Consider the following 26,335-nt stretch of genomic DNA (forward strand, 5'->3'; position numbering starts at 1 on the left):
TCAGAGGTTTTAAAACTTGCAAAAAACATAGATGCATTCTAGAGATTACCATTAGGCACTTGAAAATCTAAAATTTACAAAAAATAACATCAAAGTTATCAAAAATACGAAAACTCCCTTAAAATTAAAAATCGCAAAAAAATCCAAAATTTTTAAAACTTATAATAGGTATGCATCAAATCTAAAAATAATTAGCAGATCGCTAAATTTTTCAAAAAAAAACCCAAAGTTTTGGTAATTGTAAAAAACACCCTCAAAATTTCAGAGTACAAATAACATCCTAACATTTAAAACTTACCACCAACACATGAAACATGAAAAATATAAGCACCTAACTTAAAATTTAAATTTTTTTAAAAATACTATCAAAGTTTAAAAAATATCAAAACACACTCTCAAAAGTTGAAAATCATAAAAAGGCTGAAATTTGGCAAAGAAAAGAATAAATGTTTGATATTCTTTTATTAAGATATATAAATTTAACTTTCAATTTAAATTTTATCATCCATTTTCAGCATCTAACAATATTCTAGGTTGATGCTGGTAAAAAAATAGTAATTATAATAGATTAAAACTATCCAGTTAAGGAATAAAAAATTTTAAAAAATATATAATAGACTAAAAAGTAACGTTACTGTATAAATTTAAGGAATTGCATATAATTTTACTAATAACATTAATTGATAGAACACTTAATTACATAACACTGATAAAAGACTATAATATAATAGATTAGTATTAATTAATTATGATGTATAAACATTCATATTTAATGTTAATAATGTTTATAGGTTTTAAAAAATACAATGAGTTATGTATGGAGAAACTTCCAGAAAGTTTAGATATATCATTTAAAAGAATCAACCTATTTTTATGTTAAATGGAGAAGTGAAGGAAATATTAGAAACATGCATGAAGCACTTAAATTGACATTGACAAAAAGCATATCTAGCAAAGAAGCAACGAGTGAGTTCTCCTTGAAAAACATATTGGACAACTTTATCCCAATAAAAAAAGTATTCTCCATGAGAGATACAAGAAAAAGTTACTAAGTATTTATCAATTTTCGTAGTTTATTCTTGAAATACTAAAGGAATCATAAATTTAATACAAAATCACATATAAATAATCTTATAATAGAAATTAAAGTATCATGTGTATACATTTTATCAATAGTATACACATATAAATAATCTTATAATAAAATGTATACACATGATACTTAGTTACAATAGTATAAGTAAAAAAATTGAAATTGATATTTTTCTTTTTCTTATATAGTGGCATGACTGTACAAGTAACTTTATTTGGGGATAAGACTATCAACGAATGATTAATTTTTAATGACATGATCAAAAAATGAACACATAGCATTGTCAAATTTGAAGATCTTTAAATATGAAGGTAACATATTTTACTACTAAAATTCTTATTAAAGGTCACTAAATATAAAATTCACCTTATTTGTCTCAAATTTATAGGGGATATATGCATGTCATCATAATTTTTGTTAACAATATATATCGACCCAATGATATAGCTTATTGAAGAAATAAGAAAATGGTAAGTAAACCAAGCAAACATCCATATACCACAATAAAAAAAAATATTACACTTTAAAGCTAATATGAAGAGCTCATTCAGAACAAGTTGCTAAAATAAAATCATCTCCATCAAAGTTCTTTATAAATAAAATATAAATTTAAATTATTGATATATGCAATCATCACATCATTCGAAGAGGTATGATCTTACAAGGCCTACTCTAAAATTTACACAATTAAACTTCAAAATATGTTACCAATATACAGACACGCTATTAAACCTATAATGCAAAGATAGCTACCATTTATAATAGAGTTGATTTGTGGTTCTATCTTCCAAAGGCTACAACAAGAATGTGGATAGAGATGTTAATAAGAGTGTCCAAATGATTAATGTCACAAAATCACCGATGACATAGTACCAATGTTAAGTAATATCTCTTCTATGATATAGTACCAATGTTAAGTAATATCTCTTCTTTATGAAATAAACATATTAAAATCAAATATTAACATTATAAATCAGCAATCAAATCAATAAAATATGTCATCTATTACCAAAATAAAACCACCAATTAGAAGGCAATTGTTCAAGATCATCAACCGATCACTGATATATTTGTGCTATATAGCATTTTAATTTACAATAGAATGCTGAAATGAAGAAAATTAACATGTTTATTACCTCTACCGGCAGGCGAGACATTGGAGAAGGCGGCAACCGGCATTTAGGAAAGGCATCTGAGGAGGTGGCGGTAGGCAAGCGAACCGCTGGAGGAGGCAGCGGCGGGGGGAAGGCAAAGAACGGCTGGAGGAGGTGTCAACGACAGTCAAACGAATCACTGGACGGAGGAGGCAGCGGCGGTTAGGCGTCCGACCAATTGGGGGAAGATTTTGGGTTAGGGATTTAATTGGGGGGGAAATTCGGCCACAATGGGGATTTTTTTCAGTTAGTGCTCAGAAAGGAGAACAGAGAAGATGAGGAGAAGATACATATACATATTTAAGTGGGGGTACTGAAAGGGGTATTTAGGGGTTTTTACCATGTAAATGTATAAATACAAAATACTCTACCTATAATTATACAATTTGGGTTTAAAGGCAAATACAAAAAGCAGATTGGGTTTAAAGATACAAGCAGAAGATGTTGGGTTTAAAGATACAAGCAGAATCAGGATAAACTTTTGGGCCTAGAAACAAAAGTCACTTTACAAAATCATATGTGAAAGCTAATTTACTGATAATTCATGACATAGCATCATGACACTTTTTCCGTTTCTTCCTATCCTCTCTATTACATCTATTTAGTGTAATAACATTTTTATTGTTTAGAAATGTGTCATTAAACTCATAATATATCATAAAATGGAAAATGAATAAGTTATCCACTTTAATTCGTTGTACAAGTATATATTTTTGGGCCAAATGAACATGCGAAGTTGGATGACACTGAAATGGGGTGTTTTAAAAACGAATACCTTATTTATTGTAATTCATTGTACAAGTATATATTTTCATATTTTGGCTTTTGCCTTCACATTTTTCTCATCTTAAAACGTTTGATGATAATCGAAATTTTGTGAGCTAACATTCTTTCTTAATTTAACATCTAAATTTTAAATTTGGACTCGAAATCATAAAATCATAATTCTTGGAACAATGTGTTTCAATTTGTATTTTATTCTTTCATGCATCTCGCTCAAATAGTTGTTGGTCAGGCCTCGATCATCGATAAGTAGACTACAAACTCTAAACTATTTTTCTTTTAAAGAAAAACACTAAACCACTATTGTACTGAAAAAAATAAGTGTCATTATTTTTAGTTATTTTAGTAGAAAAGCAGTATATAATTTGTAGCTAGTATAACATTATCCCGTGGTCTTTCCCGTTCCTAACGTTATGATATGTTCAAAAATCTTCAAACTGAAGTACCCATAGTCATGTCATGATACATTTCTTACTGTTATTTGATTAGTCGTTCCCTCACTATTCAAAACCTCATCATAAAAAATCTGAATAGATTTTCAACCTAAAAACCAGTAATGCAGAACAGACCAATAAAATTAAAATGAGAAAGAACATATTTCCACATAAAAAGCACGGCGCAGTACATGCAGATAAAAAAGCTGATCAAATGTTTCTTTTCAACCTATTAATTCAACAGTACATTATCACAATATCATTATGGGGGGTAAAAAGAGTTTGAAATGAAGCAAAAACAAATGTACTTCGTCAATACTAAAGCGGATCAAACATTCAAAAACATTCCAGCCACAAAGAAAGGGAGTACATCAGGTTATGGTATCTCTGCTCTCGTGCTGTTTGCGCTCCGGCACTCGCAAGTGCACAGGCTTCGTGACCCCTTCACCACACGTTGAGATCGACGCAAATGCAACTTGATATTCACCAACTTACCAGCAATCTAAAAACAGAAACAATGAAAAAGGCATCAATCTTCTATGAGATGACAAAAAGTATTAAATGAAAATAAAATTCTCAGCGACACTAATATAAAAAAAGAAAAACAGGGAGAAAACGCTAGTACATGGGAAAAGAAAAGGAGATTTTACTATTATCATGCAAATTCTTAGGGCTGTCTATTTCATGTTCTTCTAGCTCACATCCAAACACAAATACTGCTCCCTCTTTTCTATCTAACCTCGGATTCCAAATTTTATATTTAATTAATCACTTATCAATAAAAAGAGGAACATGAGTAAAAATCAACTTATTTTCTCAGGTTTCTTGCGGATATGACACTCCTAGGCATGACTCCTTTCAAAAGCCTTGTGTTGCCAAAGGCGGAGCCAGGATTTTTGTTCAGGTTCGGCACAAAAGTTTCAAACATAATTAAAATAAAAAAAAGTTCATGAAAAGTACATTGTTCTTCTTTCATGTATATTAAGCAAATTTTACATTCAAACCATCATTCTAATATTTTGGAAAAAGAAAATTTATAACTGCAACTGACATCGACATGTCTTTATCGAACGCATCCTTCTCAGTCTATGCCATCAGGATAACATCCATTGTTTCCCCATTCAATTATCCAATCTAATTTTTGTAATATTTATGCAGAGAATGCTCTTCCAATAATAACTGTGGCAAGTAATTCAACAAATGCCAACTTCAAAATTTATAAACCAACAGATGAAAACCATCATATTTATTTTGAACCAATTTCTCTCAAGTTGTCAGTTCCTTTCAAATCAAATGACTCGCATGATTGTAAAATTCTAATGATGGAATAGTTTATATGTTTTTTCCTCTCAAAAGCCTATGGACATAATATTTTGTGGGATAGGGGGGTCACCCTATGATACGAGTTGCCGTACGAGCACTCTTGATCGCGGAATTATCAAGAGTGGTGTGAAGAAAACGACAGAAGAACACAAGATTATAATTTGGACGAAGGAAAATACCTTCTCTAGATTATGAGAATCAATTGGATTACAAATCTCTCTCTCACAATTTCTCTAAATCAAAGAACAACCTCTCTGATCTCTTTTCTGAATACAATCTCTGATTACAATCTGAGTAATCTACCCTAGAAAAGCCGTGTTTCTATTTATATCAAATTAAAATCCTAAACAGTGCAGGAAAACAAGCCCAGGCCCAAAACCCGCTTCGCGGTCGACCGCCGAACCATGTGCGGTCGACCGGACCGAACACCCGAGCCTTAAATTACATTACAGGGTTTTGACGGTCGACCGCCGAACCCATCGCGGTCGACCGCGAAAAGTCCAGAGGCCAAACCCTGAGTCTGTGCATGCTCGCGGTCGACCGCAGTGCCATGCGCAGTCGATCGGACTTCAATAAAATGGCTTTTCCTGTTCTTTTCTGAATTCTTCGACTTTGCCGCCTCCAACGACTTCGTCCACGACTCCTTTACACTATTCTCAAGATACCATGAGAATCACTATCCTCAAACTCCCATGAGGATCGCTAACCTCCTGAAAAGAAGATACACTCGTATCATGGGTCCCCCCCTTTAGGAACTTAAAGTCCCGTTTAAGTTAGAACTTCAGCTGAGGGAATTCGTGAACCCCTCCTCCTTTTTTGAATCACCTGGCCTTGCTAGGAATCTGGTCTCGACGTCCGATCAGAAACAGCTCATTCATCCCGCGTCTCGTCGTAGTCACCTTTCGTTCCAAGTTGCAATCCCTTTTCGATGGCTCTTCTAAAAATCTAATGCACAGCGAGACAAACTTATTGCTTGTATTCACTAGCCTCTTCGCTCGCGTCACCGTCCCCAAACTTGTCTTCCTCGGAAGAGATGCTGAACGAAATATGAACTTTTCACCGTCTTTGGTAAATGTATACTTCTGAGCCCGCCTCTCGTAGATCGCATATCTATCCCATAAGTACGAATTACCCAGTATAATCTGACAAACATCCAATGGAACTACGTCGCACGTGACCTCGTCAATATACGACTCATGAAGCGCAAATCTAACAGTACATTGATCAACTACACTTAGTTTCTCCTCCTTCTGAATCCACCCCAATGGATAGGGCTTCGGATGCTTGACCGTCTTCAGACCCAGCTTCTGAACTAAGGCCTCGGATATCAAATTCTTCTCGCTGCCTGAATCAACTATAGCATCAACCAAACTAGTCTTTACTTGCAACTTAAGAACAAAAAGCTGCTCTCTCGGGTCGTCCTCTTTCGTGGTCTGTTTCCCCGCCATAAGGTTGAGACTGTCATTAGACTCTGTCATCCCCGGGACTTCTTTCGGAACTTGAGCTACCACGTATGCCTTTTTCTCCTCATTCTTCAACCCCCTTGGCTTGAGATGAGGATACTTCTCCCAGCACCGATTAGCAATATGCTCTATCTTCTCGCAGTGACTACAAATCAGTTCTGCTTTCCCCGGATCACTCTTCTTCTCCTCCTTATGTTTGGAACCACTAGACTCGCCTCCCGTCTGTTTGAAGTCTCCCTTAGTCTCGTTACCCTTCTTTTGCCTGCCCTCAATGGCAATGGCCTACACGCTCGCCTCTGCAATAGTCTCGATCGTGAATAACCTCATCTCCTTTCAGATATAATCACTCAATCCCGCCATATACTTCATAAACACGAAATATTCCTCTGTCGCAATGTTAAGAACCATTGTCTGCTGCTGGAACTCCGTGGTGTATTCTTGAACGGTTTGATTGACTCTTTAGCGCAAGTCGTACCACTTGTACCAACGCTCCTTAAGGAATCCCACTGAGTATAACTGTTTCCTCAGTAACTCCTTGAACTTGTTCCACGACACCGCCTTCTTCTCCTGTTTGCAATAGGATTTCCACCACGTCAACGCGTGCCCTGAAAACTTCAAAGTCGCGAACACAATCTTCTCTTTTGACGAATAGCCATAAAGAGTAAAATATGTCTCCATCCGTTTGATCTAGTCACCAAGCCTCTCGATGTCAACACTCCCATCATAAATAGGAATCTTCACCTTGAAGTCAATCTTCAGGTTCTGATAAGAATTCTTACCCATTTGATGTAACGCAGTCTTAACGGTCTTCTCCTCGTCGGAATCTGAATCTAATCTCTCCACATCGGACTCAACAATTTTCTTCGAAGAATATTCAACTTGTTTGTCACCTCCATGGATAAGACTAACGAGTTGTGAAGAGTCGATCATATCGTCTCGATCTGCTTCTCTAATGCATCAAGCCTTGCTGAATTATCCCCTTCAGTCATCTTCTTCTTTCTTAATTTCTGGACTCCTTCTAATGAAATAAGGATATCGCCAAGCTTCTTGTATTGCGATCGAGTAAGGGCCATACACAGGTTCCCACTTCACAGGATCTAATGCTCTGATACCAACTTGATACGAGTTACCGTGCGAGCACTCTTGATCGCGGAATTATCAAGAGTGGTGTGAAGAAAACGACAGAAGAACACAATATTATAATTTGGACGAAGGAAAATACCTTCTCTAGATTGTGAGAATCAATTGGATTACAAATCTCTCTCTCACAATCTCTCTAGATCAAAGAACAACCTCTCTGATCTCTTTTCTGAATACAATCTCTGATTATAATCTGAGTAATCTACCCTAGAAAATTCGTGTTTCTATTTATATCAAATAGAAATCCTAAACAGTGCAGGAAAACAAGCCCAGGCCCAAAACCCGTTTCGCGATCGACCGCCGAACAATGTACGGTCGGCCGGACCGAACACACGAGCCTTAAATTGCATTACAGGGTTTTGGCGGCCGCCCGCCGAACCCGTCGCGGTCGACAACGAAAAGTCCAGAGGCCAAACCCTGAGTCTGTGCATGTTCGCGGTCGACCGCAGTTCCATGCGCGGTCGACCGGACTTCAATAAAATGGCTTTTCCTGTTCCTTTTCTGAATTCTTCGACTTCGCCGCCTCCAACGACTTCGTCCACGACTCTACATTATTCTCAAGATATCATGAGAATCACTATCCTCTCCCATGAGGATCGCTAAGCTCCTGAAGAGAAGATACACCTGTATCACCCTAAATATGGATTTCTTTAATATAATGAAGATTAAAGACTATTTAATTTGGTTTTGTTTAGGTTTCATTGAGATGAGCATATTTGGTAATTTGAAGGCTGAGATCTAATTTGAGATGAGAAGTTTGGTAATAAACAATCAAAACAAGATTTCAGGTTGGGCACGCACTAAAATTATGCGGTATCATATGTGTTTAATATAGGAAGTAATGAATATTTAAACTACCATATTAATAGTTTCCACAAATTTCAGATTGGGCACTTGCGTAACCTGAACAATATGGGGTTCCGGCCCCGCATGTTACTGATGACAAAAAGACAAATTTATATGAATTAATTTTCCTTTCCATATACACTATAGTGCTGAAAGGCGAGAGGTTAGCTTTTACAAAGACAACCCCTTCTGATTCATTTTTCACTTTACTGTTTCTAGAATTTAGACTTCTAAAAAGAGAGAACATTAACAACTACAACTCTCTAATAAGCATTTTTAACAGTAGATAATGCAAGAAGAAGCACTAACCATTCTCCAGGTTAAATCCTCTGGTCCAAGCGGTTGAGATGGACTTGAATATAAAAAGTGCCGGGAATACTGGAATAGGCAAACAAATCAATTAACATAAAACAGTTAATAGAAAATATTAGAATCCTTCCTTGTTGAGACAATTCACTGTTTTATTAAACATTTTGAATGCAAGCAGAGAGGTGAAAAAAAGTGTATCTGGTTGACAAACCTCAGCAAGATTTGCTTGCATCTCCTTGATTTGCCTGGAATCAATATTCTGGAGAAAATTTACAAGCCAGCCAGGCTGTATAGCATCACTTGAAGAAACAAAAAGAGCAATCTGCATTTACCAGGAAATAACTACATCAGCCTTAATATTTTATTCCAATATGTGTTCAAATATCAGCTATTGGTTCAACTGGGAGTCCACTTGGATACGATGCACGGATACAGATACGGGGATACGACACGGACACGGATACAGGATACGACAAAATTCAAAAAAATAGGATACGGGGATACGGCAAGGATTTAAAAAAAATATTATTATATATAGAAAAATTTATAAAATTCAACTAACAATCTAAAATATGAATCTATCACAAAATAACAAGTTTGTAAACAAAAAGTACCTCAAGATGAAGTGGAAGCTGAGAGATTGAGAGAGAGGATTAGGGTTAGGGTTTTTTCTTATTTTCTCTTGTTTGAGTCAACTGAGGATCGAATCGAACGGGAGATTTGAGAAATAGGGATGGGTTTTTTAATCGAACGGTTCGGGTTGGATTTTAACAACCAATCCCGCAACCCGAATGAAGCCTTCGGCGAATCCGAGCCATGTCCTAGCTCCTTTGACCGTGTCCGAGCCTAATTTGACCGTTGAGCCGTGTCGGACACGGATTGACCGTGTCCGACACGTGTCGTGCACGTGTCGTGACGAATCTGTGTCCGATTCAAGTCGGACACGGATTCGTGGCCTCTAGGGGCGAATCCGTGCTTCAGAGTATATAACACCAACATAAAGGGAAAAGGAGAGAATCTCAAAGAAAATATACCATTATGAAGCGAAAATGAGAGCATCAAATGACAAGTCTTTTGAAATTATCCATTTGAATTTTACAACAGATCCAAAAATAAAAAGTAGCGGCATCTCAAAATTAGTTCACTTAATGTATGAGACGACTGGAAGCATTTAGCTAGTAATGTTAAAAAAACTCATTATTTAACTCGTTATGTTGCGTTATGTTATCTAATACGCGACAAATATTACGTAACCTCATGAAATAACACACGTCATAATTCTATGTTATTACGATATAATATGTGTTATGTCAATAAAACTTATGCTATTTCAATATAACATGCATTGTTTCTGTAACATTGCAAATTTTTCCTTCCGATAATCGGATACCGTTACCGATACCGATCCATAAATCAGTAAATTCTTTCCTTCATTGTATCTCATATAATCTTCTAGTATGAGGATTTAAACTTAGCCAATTCTCATATTATGATCTAGTTAACTAAGTCATAGCATGCATACAAACTTAGCATGTAAACCTAAGCCAATCATACTTTAAACTTTGATTAGAGATAGCCCAATTGTTAAATACCTAATTTGAAACCCTCTAATTAACATAATTGTTTAATTTGGTCAGCCATGTTAGTGGAAGAATTTTACAATTTAAACCCTCAAAAAGCTCATAATTGCAAGAGATTTGTGCATGGGAAAATAAAAAAAAACTAGTCAAACACTCAACCCTTCCTATTTCTTACTCTTCCAAGAGAATCCCATCATTTCACTCTCTCACTCTAAATCTAGCCAGCTCCCTAGACAGCAGCAACTCTCCTCTATTCCCTCATTCTCATTAACTTTTTCACCCTAGACCCCTTGCTTACCTTGTAGAAGAAGGGGGAGCTCAAAGATAGTCAAGAAAGGGTCCATTGAAGCTTGGTAAGGTATAAACCCTAAAAAAAATTCTTTCATTCCATCAATTTGAACTGAGTTAAATCAATAATTATAGTTATATTACACATGAGGTCATGCATGTAACATTTTAAGGCTTGTATGACAATTTTATCTTTGAAACAGAATTTCGTATAGAAATTTCTAGCAAGATATCCTACCAGTAAAAATAACATAACTTTCTTTGTATATATCCAAATGCAGATATTCTTTCTATTTTAGAAACTACACTTACGTAGCTTTCATTTGAGACCTCTTTTGTTTAATTCTAAAATCAATTACTAGTTCGAAACTATGGTTAAACTCAATGCATGTGTCTGGAATAATTTACCTGAGTTGTCCATTATAAAGAGCATAAATCTCAATATATATCATGCATGCATAAAAATTTTTTGTTCATAGAACTAGACTCAATCATCTTTCTGTTGGCTCAAGTTTAAACTAATTTGGATAACATTTGATAAGTCTAAGCCTAGTTTAATACACAGCATATGCACTGACAATTCCAGTCTGCCCCCTTGTGTTATTTTACATGTAACATGCATATAAAAATAAAAGTTTGATGAAACTCATGGGACTTGGAAGCTAATCCATCATATTACTTTTATACCAAATATGAGCTCATTTGTACAGTGTTAACTGCCCGAAATGAATAATTTATTCCAGATAGCAATCTCTATTTTTCTGCTGCAATTTTGATAGGTGTAGTTTGCTGAGAGCATAACTCTTACTATACACCATGCATTGATGTAAATGTTTTATATTCTGAAAGTACTCATTAGTCATTTGAAACCAGTTTCATGCATTTTGGAGATCAATTGCTCTACCATCCATTCACCCCAAACTGCTGCATGCACACTACTTGTGCTGCTGTGCATATTAGAAATATTGGATGTAATCATCTAGAGTGTAGCTTATACCATGATATAAGTTTTAAGTTAGAAAAAATTATAAAAGACATGACGTTTAGAATCTCATGTGCGTAGGGCTGGGCATATTCGGTTCGGATCGGTTTTAAGCTCAATCCGCATCCAATCCGAATTTTTCGAATTCTCAAAACTCTCATCCAGATCCAGATTTTTTTCCCTTCATCCGAATATTCGGCCCAACCGAAATTCGGATCGGTTCGGATCGGTTTCGGTTTTGGACCGAATTAATACTATTTCACAAAAATCTGCCCACACCTGAGATCATTGCCTATTAATTTCTGATAAAGTATCATTATTTGTCCATTTTGTCTACTTAACTTTTTCCCCAAACAATAAAATGTGGAGCTTATTTGAAGTAACACCATTGCCACAGCTAACAAAAAACCGAAATTAGTGAAATGAGCGCAAACCATATCAACAAGTACATATGGTTACGTAACATTCAAATATTAATTAACTATAATCAAAAGGTTATCTTTCATTTATTGGAAAACAACTTAACATGCCTCTAGTAGAATTTGAAAGCTTATATGAGGTTTCACCGATTTTAATGCGGGCATATACGCTACCAGGCCCAATGAAAAAGGAACTATACAATATAAACATGTATGTAAACATAACAATCAAATTACCGAGCAATTATATAGCTTAATGTTCAAGTGATGACTCACTAATAAGAAAGCTATTCCATCCGACTTCGTCCGAACCAAAAGTCCTTTCCATTTTGACCGAATTCCGAACGACGAAGTCCTTCCCATTTTGAGCAATATGAATATCCGACAAAGAACGAATTAGAAAATTCGGTTTGGTTTTTTTTCGGGCGGTTCAGGGGTTCAAACCGGATCCAAACCGGTTTAATTCGGTTCGGGCGGTTTAGAGTCTTCTTCTCATCCATTTAATCCGGTTCGGTTAACCGGCCCACTTTTTCGGGCGATTTTTTCAGTTGAACCGGTTTTTTTCGGTTTTTGCCCACCCCTACATGTGGGTATACATGTATGTGTATATAGGACAAAGAATCTTGGATTCATTCATTGGCCGAGAGGATCCCGACATAATCGGTAGGTAACATTTCATTGTCTCCTCCTGAATCTTTGAGAGTTCGATTGATTACTTCTTAAAATTCCTACTAGTTTTCTATACAAAGTTGTATATCTCATCACTTTCGTAATATTCGTATTTGATTCACTTCATGTGTGGGCTCTTTGTTGATTGTTTAACCATTGCTATCCTAATATTGTTTATTTCAGTTTTAAACATTTGCTATCCTTGAATGATTATATTGCAGCAATTCGACTTGCTTCGATGATTCGACTATTGATAGTGATAGTATTCTTTTCTTTGTTGATGATTGATAGTCTATATTCATGAATTATGCCATGTGTGAAGTAAGCTTCACCGATGGGTGGTAATAGTAATGGGTCCCAGTGAGGACAATGCCCTGTGTGAGGACGCTCACCGATGGGTGTATAAAGGCATGTGCGGTTTATTGATTATCCCATGATTGGGGAGTTCAGAATCCTGAATATTAGACCTTGATTATTCATATTAACATGTTATTTCGTTTCGATCAATGATCATGATATAAGTATGGTAACTTAATGTTAAAATCCCTTCGTTCAAGTTCAATTATCTGTGACTATCATTTTCATTCATCCCCTATGTTGTACCCGAGATTTTTATGGTTACCAATTGGGCCTTAGACTCACCCCTATTGTTTCTATATCCATTCGCAGGTCATACAATCAGCAAGAATAAGGGGATTACGGACCCTAAAAATTAAAGATTGGCTCTGAAAGGAAAATCTTAGTAGGGTTTAATTTATATTCACTTTTGTAGTACTCTTGACTTATCAAACATGTACTAATGTTTGTAGCTATTATCATTATTGTAATATTTTGTTGTTCCCTTTAGTTTTCTTCTATTCTGGTATTATATAGACTCTGATGTCAACCTTGTGATTCTGAGTATTGCATATACATCTCCACTTCTTTATTTTTGGCCATTCAGCATATATATAATATATATATATATATAATATATAATATATATTATTATATATAAGAAGAGAGCGACGAGACGAGAGGAATGAAGAACCTTGATACCAAGTTAGTTTAAAGCAACTTGAGAGTGATGTGGAGACCTAATTCTGCCCAGTTACATCACACCTCAAAGATTAGAAACCTCAACCCCTCATCACCAACCCTAATGTAGATATAGGGACAAGATTTAGACCACATCACTATCAAGTTTCTTGGAACAACTTAGGTACCAAGTTTCTCCATTTCACACACACACACACACACACACTTATAACATATATATATATATATATATTATATATATATATATATATATATATATATATATATATTATATTGCTGATGTACATTAAAGAGTTAAGCCAGCGCTTGCGCCTTTCTTATTACAGACAAGTCATGCCCAAATTTTTATGTACCTCAATAAAGGGCGTTACAGTTTCAATATAACTTACATAATTTCAATATAAGTTCTAGAGACCTGAGAGTATATCCTTTTTTTAAAACTTGAAGCAGTTAAGTACATACTTTTGAATTGTTTGTTAAGCTTTCATGTCTTGCTTTGGTGACATCATTGGGTGATTGTGAAATTATGAATATGTGTAGTAAAATGAATGTAATTATGGACAAGTTATAAATTTATGAATATATATTTGAGTATTCAATTGCGATACTTCCTAGACTATATAGATTGTATTAAATTAAAGTATTTTTATCAAAAAAAATTTACGTTACATTATTTTTAATACTTAAAATTATTATGAACAACTTTTATATTTGTTTAAATTAAACAGTAAAATGTTTCGTTCCTAATTGTGGTGTTATGTTTGAAATTTTTGATGATTCTAATTATTAAAGTCATTATGAATAGTTAGTATTTATAAAATATGTAAATAATTAATAAACAAAATAACCTACATTAGTTTTTTTATGTTTTTTTCTTTAACCCTTAACTGGAGGTAGAGTGATACGTTTTGCGGTATCATTATTTTGAATCTACTACTTCGTTAAACAGTTCATTTTCTCATCATGAACTTTGCCTCCTTCCCTCTCTTGATGATATAGTTCTTTTTGGATTATTAACTAACTTAACAGAGGATAATTATAAATGTATAGGAAAAAAATGCATAGGAACAAAATATAGGATGCTGACTGTAATAATCTTAAGTTTTATTTGGCAATATATATAAAGAAAAGTAAATGGACTTTTATGCAAAAATTGTTAGAGGGTTATATTAGCAAAAGAGGACTCTTATTAATAGCCCAAAACCCTACCCAACTCCTCCTTAATTCTGTCAGCCTCTTCTCCGTCTTCCCGTCTCTGTTCCGCCACACAACCAAAAAAAAATCTCTTCTCGTCTCTGATTCGCGCACAAATAAAAAATCTCCTTTCCTCTGGTTGATTGTCGTCTCTCCTTCTTTCCCTTATCATGAATGTGGGTTTGAACTCAGCCACGTCTCCAACCTGAGAGTCGTGTTCACTCCTCCGCAGGAAAAAAAAAAGAGGCTTCCTTATCAGTTGAGTTGGGATCAAGAAGACTTCTAGGTATTTTATATTCCCCACTTAGAAACTTATGGCTACATCTTAATATTTTGAGGCTATGGCCATGATGGAACCAAACCTTGGTTCTGTTGCCACTTGTGTTGGTCTCCACGCCTTCTGTCTTCTTTTCTATACAAGGCCATTTAATTCTAGCTTGTGATCTTGAGTTACTTTATATAAAAAAATTGTTATGTATACAATGCTTAACTGTAGTTATAGGGTACAGTAGGGTATGTAGGTTGATTTTAGTATAGTTAATTAAATGGTGTATGATAATATCCTAAGATTATTTTATTAGGTATTCGGGTCTTAAGTTATACAGTAATGTTGATGGTTATTTGTATATATTATGTAGGAATCCCAAGTGATTTAGAGGAGGCATCGTGACTAGTATTCCGATAGTCTTTCGGATTTATGTAAGTGGTGAATTTGTACATTATTCACTGCGTATTTTTCATATAAAATTACCTTGTCTATATGTAAGTTTGTTATGATGGATTATACCCTTTTGTATGGTTGCTCGCATACACTGTTGATTGGATAAATGCACGTGGTTAGTTGGTAGAAGTCTATGCTTATTTTCTTTGTTAATTGTTGTCTTTTCATATAATAGTAGATTGAGATGCATATGTGGTTGATTGATTTCACTATTGGTTAGCATTTGGCATTTTTGTATAACGTATTTAGTTTTACGAGCTTTGTTTAATTTTCTTAAAACATATGCATCTCAGGTCAATATATTGGTATATGTCAGATATAAGTAAGCTATCAAAACAGGGCTCAATGTGCCTCTATGAGGTTTTATTTTAGCGCTAAGAGCCCAAATTTGGGTCTCACCGTCCCGGAACCACGGGCTTAATAATTGTGAGGTTTACTGAGTCAACCGGAGTATGAAGTGTTGACCGCATTAAGGCGTAGCCTGCTTATTTCCATTTCATGTTTTTTTAGTTTTCTTAAATATTTGCATCATGTACTAGAATTCATTGATGATTCTCAATCATTCTTATATTTTGCTTATCATTTGTCGAAATATTTGAATTTTTGTAAAACAAGTGTTCAATGTATAAATTTATCCACTTATTGAGTTGTGAACTCATTGTGTTGTTTTCCTTCTTTTCAGAGACTCAGGATGAGATGGAATTGACGATTGTTTTCAAATTCTTAGAACGGGACAAGAAATATAATTCGAGATTGTTATTTTCTTGGTGAAGGTTAAATAAAGTCTTTAATATTTAGTTGATGAATTGAGAGTTTGTAGTAATGAGATTCTTTCCTTTAGGTTGAGTTTTATTTCAAGTTGAGGAATATTTATTTTTATCAAGTAAATTGGACTAGTGTTGACTTTTGGGATTATAGAGAATACTTATTGTTGGTTTTAATTCAATGATGCGATTATTTTGATGGTCTTTTAATGAATATATATTTTTGGAGGATTTTTCACATGTTTAGTCCGGCTCCAATATTCCTTTTAAGGTTCGACAATTGGGGTCGTGACAATGACAAAAAGGAAAATGCACAAGATGAAGAGGGAAGCAGTGCATTAAAAGAAAAATGGAAAAAAGTTCACTTAATTAGCATATAGATGGTCTCATATGAATAAATACAAGGGAGAAAGGGAGACAAATCTGCGTCCCATAACCAGTGCACTATTTAACAAATTGGCCAAAACGGGATTCATATGAAAGCATTGGTGACTAAACAAGATTAAAACATGCTCAGTTAGGTCTCTGTTCATGGTGGTATCCTAGGATTATAGCAAGTGGTTAGAAAACAGGAAGGTCACTGAAACATGGAGAAAATATAATAAGCTGATCTTCACTATCATCACGCTAATTCATACATGTACAAAATCTGGCTTCCAAAAAGTCTATGTTAGTTACGTTTGGCTCATGTCAACCAGATACGCATCTAAAATCTTCTAAAATTCAGTCTAGCCAAGTAAAAGTTACGTATTCATGTTTAAGGAGTTACCTGGTTGCATAAATCAAGATGTGTGTCAATATATAATCGAATAGGAAAGGGAGGGAGGGAGGGAGGGAGAGCAAACCTTGCGGTAATCGAGAATTCCTTCAAAAGGAAGCTCCAATTCATCACTGACTATAACTGGGATACACCCACTTACAATTGCATCAAAAAGCCTGGCAGAAGATGGCGTATCCCCAGCTGGACTCAAGCAAAATATAGATCTGAATGCACGCAAAACAAGCTAACTCTGTAAGATGCTCAAGTACTTTCCAGCTTGAAGAAAATTTGAAAAGAAAAAGGCTATTACTTGCGCATGCCAGTCTGGGCTGCTTCTTTGCCAGACATTCCAGCACTTCCCTCTTCTATAACAACCCCTTCAGCATCATGTAGCACTGCCCCAAGTTTACTACGGATCTTTCCTCCCTGACAGTATGATGCTGTAAGATTAGTACAAATGCATCCAGAATACCATACATGTGAGAATTTCATGTGGGCAAGCATTTTTATTTTTTATTTTTTATTTTGGTGTGTGCAGGATTATGCACATGCAAGCTTGCATGGGTTTAAGAGCATTCTTTTGCTTACAGCATTCCGTTTAAGCCTTCCACGGAAAAAGAGCAATGTGTTTCTTTTCGGCTGTGTTTCTAACATACATTGGGCATCACATAGTTCAACATTTGGAACATATGGAAGGATGAGATCCTTTTCCAGCCAGACTTGTCCAGGCTTATACCTAAAGAATTTTTCAAACCCAATAGACAGTAAGATTAGCATCCCCATTTAATGAGACAAATTTTGATAAGGGTAAGATAACAGATCCTGACCAGTTCCCAGTAGAGTCCATGTCAGGAAGAAGCCAAATAGCTTTTTTCATAAACTTGCGAACTGACTTGAAAGACCAAGGATGGTGAACAGGAAGAATATGATCCCTTCCTCCTGAACGCTGCCATGCAGGCTGATCAGTGACCCACTTCTGTGCCTCCTGTTTCCACAAGCAATCACATATAGGATATGTAAGTGACAACGTACGAGGCCAAAAAGCCTGCTGTCTCAGATAGAAATCATTCTGAAGGTTGTGTCTCACAAAATAAAAGACAGTAGTATGATACTGGCTTATGTTTATATCCCTTTAAAATAAATGATGATTTGCCCGTGTAATACAAATTAGCTATATTAGCAAAAACAAGTGATATTAGCAAAAAATATGCATTGTCGACACTAGGTAATGTGATGAACCTATGTAAGAAATTCCAATAAACTCGTTAGGTAACAAGCACAAACAAGGGAATGAGCTACAGTCAACAAAGAATTTCACCATAAAAAAAGGTGTGCATGAGTGGTTGCACGTTTGAACATGCACACACACGTGTGCGTCCGTGTGTGTGGGCATGCCTCTGTGTGTGTGTGTGTGGCCACGACGAGAATTTACCAACCAAAAACAAGTGTCAAGCAAATTGTTCAGTCCTACCATTTTAAGTAGGTTACGTAATATTACACAGTAGGTGCTCCCACATTGAAGAAATTATCATGATATATGTCTCAGCTGAATAAGTGCAGATTTAACAATATTTTTTTCCCACAGGATCTAACCTCACTGTGCTGAAACTCATCATTCTATTATGTACTCAACTTGTCAACATTCATCACTATCAGCTAACCATTCAATGAATGTGAAAGTTCAGGCAAAGAACTACATCCAGGTGCCAATCTCATGCCAGTTATGCAATTGGTCCCCGATGATACAGGGCACTGATACAGTAATTAGCAGAGAAACCTACTTAATTAAGTTCTTGACTTCTTTCAATGAAGAGGCATCTCAAGAAATCTAATTGAAGGAGAAGATCATATGATTTAGTGTAAAGAAGATCAATGTTTATCTAAAACAAGAAGCTATAATTAGAATTTTTATGTTTCTAAAATATTAAAGGAATTTGATAAAATAACAATCGCTAGTATACTGGTTGAGTTCTTTGAAACAGGAAAAGGCAGGATTAAAGCATTACAATAGATAGTTAATTAGAAAATGCAACATCAAGATAAAAGGTTGACACATAAACAACAAAGACATGGCATTTTCCATGAAACAGAACCATTAATCTCTTTGGAACTGAAAAAACTATCTAGTTTAGTAGTTCATTAATGCATTGGAAAAACAACCTGCAGAATGCAATTCTACACAGTCAAGCACAAAATACAAGCAAGAGAATAATTTTACAGTGAGGTAGTAATATTTAAATAAAAAAGAAACTATCGGTCCCAGCTTTTGACATGTCGCATTTTAATGAAGCACATGGTCAGGACAAATAATAGCTTAAATTTAAACCTTGGGGCATACGCGCACACCCTATAAAGTTGCTTGCACTGTTGTTTCTCCAATAAGAAGAAGCTAATGGTTGTGAAAAATGGAATGTAAAACAAGTCTGCCTCTTCTTGCCTATGAACCCTGACAACATTCTTCAACAGCCTCTCTGATTCCGGAGCAGTCAAATCAGACCACAGCCAATAATCAACTGAATGCTGCAAAAAAATAGAGACAAAGAATTAATTACACATGAAGAAAAAATACAAACATGGGCTAAATGGTATTTTACTTAATTTGGATTTCAGGCAAAAGAAAAATGGATCACCAACTTAACTCAAGGATAAACCTTAATAAAGATGAATTACTAAATAAGATTCATGCAGAGAGCCCAAAATTTTTGAAATAAAGGCTCTGCTTTGATGTTGATATGAAGAGAAATAAAGAACTGATAGCTAAAGTCTTCAGAGAAACACTGTGGAGTAATTACATAAACTAACACAAGAAATGAACTATATCTTGGATAAGTTCGTATACTCAAAACTAAATTTAAACATCACGAGCAATAGAAATATTCTTGGTCAAAATTAATGAAACATATAACAATTTCCAAGACCAAGAGAATTGTGGTTTGAAAGAAACTCTTTTAAGATAGGAATGCAAAACTTGATATGCCAATGTTCAAAGAATGTGACACATGAGGATGATTGAATTGTTGATGTCAGCTACATAACTAAAATGTTCAAGCCAACCACAAGGGAGAGGCATCTAATTAACAGAAAAATATTAAGAATCATCTGTAGTCTCCACCTTCTATTTCTTTCAGTTTTCAACATGAGGCTTAGAATTCGTTGGTGCCATGTGCCGCTCATGAGATATTTTTTGCATGAAAATAACCATATATATACTTATCACCTAAATGGTGATTTCACCATTGTCTCACACTTAGTTTTGACTCTACTGACTTGTAATCGTTAGTCTTTCATTTTCTTTTATATTCTTAATTTTGTCCATCACAACTATATCATCTAGTGTGGCCATCATTCCTTTTCATGCATTTCCTTGCATCAGTAGCATCATGTCTCCATTTCTATGATATATGAATAATGCCAATAATGCCAACGGACTAACTCTAGGTTCATGCAAATCATTTCACTCATTGCAGCATTAGGAACTGTAATATGTTCTATTTTCGGTTATTTTTCAAAGCTGAATGTAACTCCCTAGCAATTCTTACCATCTGGCTTTTTGCCTATTTATTTATGGGGCAATTGAAAGGTTGGTCATTAGTTGCATGATTGCTAATTACCTGCCAATTCAATATCAAAGTTTAGCATAGTCCTTAGTTTTTGATATTATCCTTGCAAGAATTCACAGCACATGTAAAGAAAATGCACAAGCACATTGCACAAGCACACTGCATCCATATGCACATAGGCCCACAAATATGACAGGGTATGTAATTATGCAGCAGACAGTCTTGGTATGAAGACGACGGATGTTATAGTCTGCATTCAATCACCTTAAGTAGGTTGGTCATTAATTGCATGATTGCTAATAACCAGCCAACTCAATATCAAAGTTTAGCAGTCCTTAGTTTCTGATTTTATCCTTGCAGGAATTCACATCACATGTAAAGAGAACGCACTAACACACTGCATCCATACTCACATAGACCCACAAATATGACAGGGTATGTAATTATGCAGCAGACTTTCTTGGTCCCTAAAAATTTCATGTGTAGTAGTTTTAGTTTAGGTTATATACTTTAACTTTCTCTCAATTTTTTTAATTTTATTAGGAAACGTTTGTCTAAAGAGTATTTTCAAGGTTTATTAGGTTTTCTGACTGGAACTTATATAAACTGTATGCTTATTGATTGTTCACTATCAGCCTTGTTTTTGACCATTACTATTTTCTTTAGCCAATGCTTGATAGTTGATACTGGTGACGCATGATCGTTAAATTGTTGTTTCAATAATTTGTAATTTATTACATAAGGTGGAGTCTCAATTTTGTATTGTAACATGTTTGCTTAGTCCATGTAGGATCAAAAGCAGTTCAATTATCACATAGAATATCACAGGTATCGGTGGTCTTCCTTCCACCTCAGTCGCTCAAGTTTTTCAAGCTTATTGCCCATTTGGTGTATGGATAGCAAAAGAGAAATTAGGTATAAGTTATTATTATTATTATCCATTATGTTCAAGCTTATTATCTACTCTTTGTAATTACCTGCAAAGGAATATCTTGTGGACTGAAAAGAAATGGGTTAGTGCAGAAAGAAGGTCTCACGTACTTAAACAAGAATTTCTTTAAAATTCCACATTCGGAGCCCTTAATTCATTATGGGTTGCAGGTTTGATTCCAAGTAAGGAAGGTTTCAATCCAAGCAATATACCAAGGGAGAAAGCCGTACATCCTATGCATCCTCGAGCAGACAAACAAAGAAGAGCCAGTCCAAGTGATTCAACTTAAAAAGAGTTTTAAACAAGTATAGACTGTTTTAAGTCTTTTAAATTTTCCCTCTACCCAATATGAAGAGCATTTTGTGCAGCTCTATCACATCAGGCCAACCAAAAAGATAATGATTTTTACATGTTCCATAAACACATTTCCAAATTCAATTTCGTTTTTTGGGCATGTTTTATACTATTGGATAGCAAGTTTATAAGACAAATGGGTATCCTACTAATGCAATCAATTTTCGCTACATAAACAAAAGAGAAGTAACAGAGATCAATCCAAACACCAAACTAACCACGATGAGTCTCCGCAAAGGTCATAATAAATCTATGCAATGCTTCTAATAGCACAACAAACCCCAAAGTCTTGCTACTCCTAAAAAAGTCCACCTTTGTCCCTCAGATTACAACTTTTACTACCAAAAGTCTTACCACGTGAGATCCAGTGTCTCCTTATAAGAGTTACCAAGGAGCTGCAACATCTTCAAATTCCATTTCACTTCCAATTTTTTTGGATGCTTTATACCACTTATGCAATCAAAACTTGTCGGTTCGTTACTTGTTTGTTCAAGACTTTCAAGTATATAAGATAAATAGGTATACCACTAATGCAATCGAACTTCAGGTAGACAAACAAAAGAAAATAGCCAGAGATCCATCCTCACACCACAATAACCACTACGAATTGTAGGCGTTAAAAATTGCCCATAGGTCCTCAAACACAGTGCAAGACAAGGAAAAGACGATAAACGTTATTATCCAAGTCAAAGGAATTCATCCAAAATCAGCAAGGCGACGAAACGTACGCAAAACAAAGAAGCTGGAAGAATCACGAAACATTGCTTAGAAGCTTGAACAGTGCCGAGTCACCAAATGCTGACTCGCACGGTTCCGAGTCACCAGAAGCTGACTCGCACAGTTCCGAGTCACCAGAAGCTGACTCGCACATTTCCGAGTCACCAGGACTCTTGTTGGATACAAAACCTCCCCAAACACGGATTTCAATGATTTTTAAGGATTCTTTCGTCCCAAAACCTCTCCAACTGCTCTGAGGTTATCCATAAACACGTTTAGACAGTTATAAACCGCAGATAACGTTTAAACATCAATTCCTACTAGGAGACACATCTCAAAAAGCCTATAAATAGAAGCCTAAGGTCTTCTTTCAGGGGGATCGGAGATTTGAGATTAAGAAGGCGAGGTGCTGTCAAATTGACCAGTCAACCACGAATTTCAGAGGAGAATCATCAGAGCTTGGCGAACACTTTCATAAAGAAAGCCCCTTCGAAAGGTTTGTGATTCTTTTCCCTTCTTTCCTCCGGATTAAACTTGGTTTTAATCTCGAGAAGAGCCACAATCTCGCTTGGTCGTGATTGTCGCTTCCGTAATTGTTTTCCTCGTGAAACAAGAGCGTAATTATATTGTCGATCGGCTTTGGTCTGCGGTGGTCCACGGACTAACGCGTCCCCGGCACAGGCAAAGATCCCACGCAAAGCAGCGGGAGATAAACTACTGCTGCGTTTTGTTTGATAAAGTTGTAATCTTTATTTTTCGTTGTAAGAAGATCTTATAAAAAGATCAACTCTCTTTTCAGTTTGAACTTGTAATCGATAAACGGTGTAACAGGTTTGAAAACAATGGAAAAGGCAACTTTTGACACAAACACGAATCTCGATACAAATCTCAACTACTTCCGTCCAACATCAATCTACACACGCTCCTAAACGACGCAGCAGATTCAAGTTACAGTCTAACTTAGCTCAGATCTCAAATTTCAGTACCCAAAACACACAATAATAATAATAATAATAATAATAATAATAATAATAATAATAATAAATTTACCTGTTCGATAAGTCGGTGAACGGGGGAGCCATTAGAAGTGAGATTCACAGTCTCCTTGTAAGTGTTCCTGAACAACCAAAGCAGATCGTAGGTAAACTTAGCCGGCATCTCGTAAACGTAAACCCTAACAACCGACAAACCAAATCGATCCCCACTCTCCTCCTCCCTCCTCGAGATCAATCGATCGAGCGCCTCGGCCGACTCCGGGGCGTCGGAGGAGGCAGAGGACGGGTGGGATTGGGATCTGGAGGTGAGGAATCGCTCGAGGGAGGCGACGAAGGAGTACTCGGGAGGGGACGCGGATCTAGGGTTAGGGTTAGGGTTAGTGGTTAGGGTTAGGGTTTGGGTTGGGACATGGCCGGTGGAGGGAGAGGAGGAGGAGAAGAGGAGGAGGAGGGAGAGGAGGGAGAGGAGGGCGATGACGGCGATGAGGATGAGGGAGGATGAAGGTGGAGATCTGGATGTTGATGAGAAGGCGAAATGTTTTCCGGCCATCTCGCGCGGATACGGGGAGAGGCGTGGTTTCTGGGTGGGGATAGAGTCCCTGGGTAAAAATGCTACCCAGTTGTCTACGCTCCGGATCTGAGATGCATCTAGGATTGCATACTTCCTGCGGTTGCTTTTGTGATATTTAGCCCCTCAAGTCATTGAAATTGCCTTTACGGCCCAAAAAAAAAAATCTCGCAAGTTGTTTCAACCCCTAGATCTGCTATAGTTTGATTCTGTGGGGATGCTCATTTTAAGCAAACTCGTCCATAGTTGCTATACGCTCCGGGGCTGTTTGTCTGCATGCAAGTGAAAGATGAAAAGTGAAAAAGTGACTTTCTTTTTACGTTGTATGTGTTTATTCATGTGCAATTTGATTATGAAATTAAAATGCAAGAAAGTTGTCGCATATGCGTATCCAAATGTTTTCCTACTTTTCAATCGTAAAGTGTCCAACCTGTGGGAGGATTCATTGGATTACAACCTGTGCCCATTCTTTTTATCAAATCAAACTTGAACACAGTGACAGCGAAGAAGACATTAATTGCTCTCTTAGTTATTCTTTCAGCATGTCTGAACTCTTTGTACATTACGGTAAATGTACAGAAGTAGGACATACCAGACACTCTGCTATTGCAGGGAAAATCATGTGATCAACATTCAGGTCGTTTTGTTCGGCAATATTCAGTGAAGTTATGTGTAGAAAGAATCCAGCTAGCAGTCTACGATCTGGACTTACTAACTCCCATACGTGATACAACCAAGAGCATGCACCGTCCTTTAAACTGTGAAACCTGTTCTATCTCTGATTATAACGGCTCTGTGCTAGAATGGCAATCCTCGTGCACTGTTAAGATTCCTTGTAATATTGAATGGGTGAATGGTTCTTTCTCATCATTCTATTGGAGAGAGAGAGAGAGTATATTGGACACGTGGTGTTCTAAGAGATAAGAATAATTGGATTAGTGCAAAACGAGGAGGGTTTGAGGATTAGTATGCTGATCCAAGGGTCCTCTGTTTGGATCACTACATAAACAATGTAGCAGGCCCAATGGAAAGTTTTAGCATCCCATTAGACGACAAACACTGCATCATTTGCCCTCAGCCTATGTCCATACTCGCACAATCTCCTTCCAATATCGTCGAGCAAATCATATATATCTCCACATCGCGGGTGTCCCTTATCTCCCATCACAAACTCATGCACAACACCATCCATCTCAATTGAACTAAGACCCGGCGTCTTATCAATACCCTTCGCCTTCATGACCTTTCTCACCCTCCCAACATCATCCCATCGACAAATATCTGCATACAAGTTGGATTGCAACACATAATTCCCTCCATAACCTGGGTCCAATTGCATTACTCGAGCAATTAAACGTTCTCCGAATTTGATATCTCCATGAACTCTACAGGCTCCCAATAAAGATCGATACACTGCTGCAGTAGGTTTAATGGACATTTTCCTAACCACATTCTCAGCCTCCTTGAGCTTGCCAGCTCGGCCCAAGAGGTCAATCAAGCATCCATAATGCTCCTCCTTCGGCTCAATCCCAAAATCCTTTTGCATCCTATTGAACAGATGTCTACCCTCATCGACCAACCCAGAGTGAGCACACGCGCTCATTAGTACAAGCACTGTCACCTCGTCCACTCTCACTCCTTCGGTTATCATCCTCTCAAAGAGTACGATTGCACGGTGTCCAAATCCATGGATAGCAAAACCTCGTATCATCGCATTATAACATGTCACATCTCTTTTTGACAGTTCACCAAACACTTGCTCCGCAAAATCCAGTCGGCCACATTTCGAGTACATCTCTACAAGAGAAGTACCGACAAAGCGATTGATCGATAGACAATCGCCCCTAAGTATGTAAGAATGGGCCCAAAAACCCTGCGCTAGCGCACCTAGATCACCGCAAGCGCTTACAACAGCCACAAGTGTAATCTCATTGGGATTTACACGAGAATCCTCCAGCATCCTTCTAAACAGTAAGAGGGTTTCTACATATGAACAGTGAGAGAGCGCAGACAAGACAGAGTTCCAGGCGGCCAAGTCCGGTAGATGGATTTCATCGAACATTTGGCGGGCGACTCGGATTTTCCCGCGCTTGCAGTAGAAGTTGAGCAGTGAGGCGAGGACGAAAGGGTCGCGGTGGAAGCCGAGGACGATGACGTGGGCATGAAGGGCGAGGCCGTGTGGGGCCCAGGAGGGGGCCCCACAGGCTTTGAGGAGGGAAGGGTAGGTGTGGGGGTTGGGGGAGAGCGGGG

At 36.6% G+C, this 26,335-nt stretch overlaps 2 protein-coding genes across 2 annotated transcripts; both read right to left on the reverse strand.

The window, feature by feature from the left end:
* On the reverse strand, window positions 3,657-24,305 carry LOC109831352 (probable arabinosyltransferase ARAD1). Its single transcript, XM_020398681.1, has 9 exons — window positions 23,573-24,305; window positions 19,307-19,480; window positions 17,788-17,945; window positions 17,549-17,696; window positions 17,271-17,386; window positions 17,046-17,184; window positions 8,757-8,867; window positions 8,546-8,614; window positions 3,657-3,966 (listed from the first exon to the last, which is right to left on the reverse strand). The coding sequence occupies exons 1-9, from the start codon at window positions 24,065-24,067 to the stop codon at window positions 3,841-3,843; spliced, it is 1,536 nt and encodes a 511-aa protein (XP_020254270.1). The 5' UTR covers window positions 24,068-24,305; the 3' UTR covers window positions 3,657-3,840.
* On the reverse strand, window positions 25,131-26,147 carry LOC109831159 (pentatricopeptide repeat-containing protein At5g43790-like). The gene has a single exon (XM_020398498.1). It carries the CDS (start codon window positions 26,145-26,147, stop codon window positions 25,131-25,133), a length of 1,017 nt encoding a protein of 338 aa, XP_020254087.1.

This window comes from Asparagus officinalis, chromosome 2 (assembly GCF_001876935.1).
Source record: "Asparagus officinalis chromosome 2, Aspof.V1, whole genome shotgun sequence".
Lineage (NCBI taxonomy): Eukaryota > Viridiplantae > Streptophyta > Magnoliopsida > Asparagales > Asparagaceae > Asparagus > Asparagus officinalis.

Excerpts from the sequence above, each read along its gene's own strand:
- LOC109831352 (XM_020398681.1), bottom strand. The coding sequence starts at position 24,067 with ATGGCCGGAAAACATTTCGCCTTCTCATCAACATCCAGATCTCCACCT. Across the intron at positions 19,481-23,572 it reads TTCACCGACTTATCGAACAG|CATTCAGTTGATTATTGGCT; the intron begins GTAAATTTATTA and ends ATTTTTTTGCAG. Across the intron at positions 8,868-17,045 it reads GAATTCTCGATTACCGCAAG|ATTGCTCTTTTTGTTTCTTC; the intron begins GTTTGCTCTCCC and ends TGGTAAATGCAG.
- LOC109831159 (XM_020398498.1), bottom strand. The coding sequence starts at position 26,147 with ATGTTCGATGAAATCCATCTACCGGACTTGGCCGCCTGGAACTCTGTC.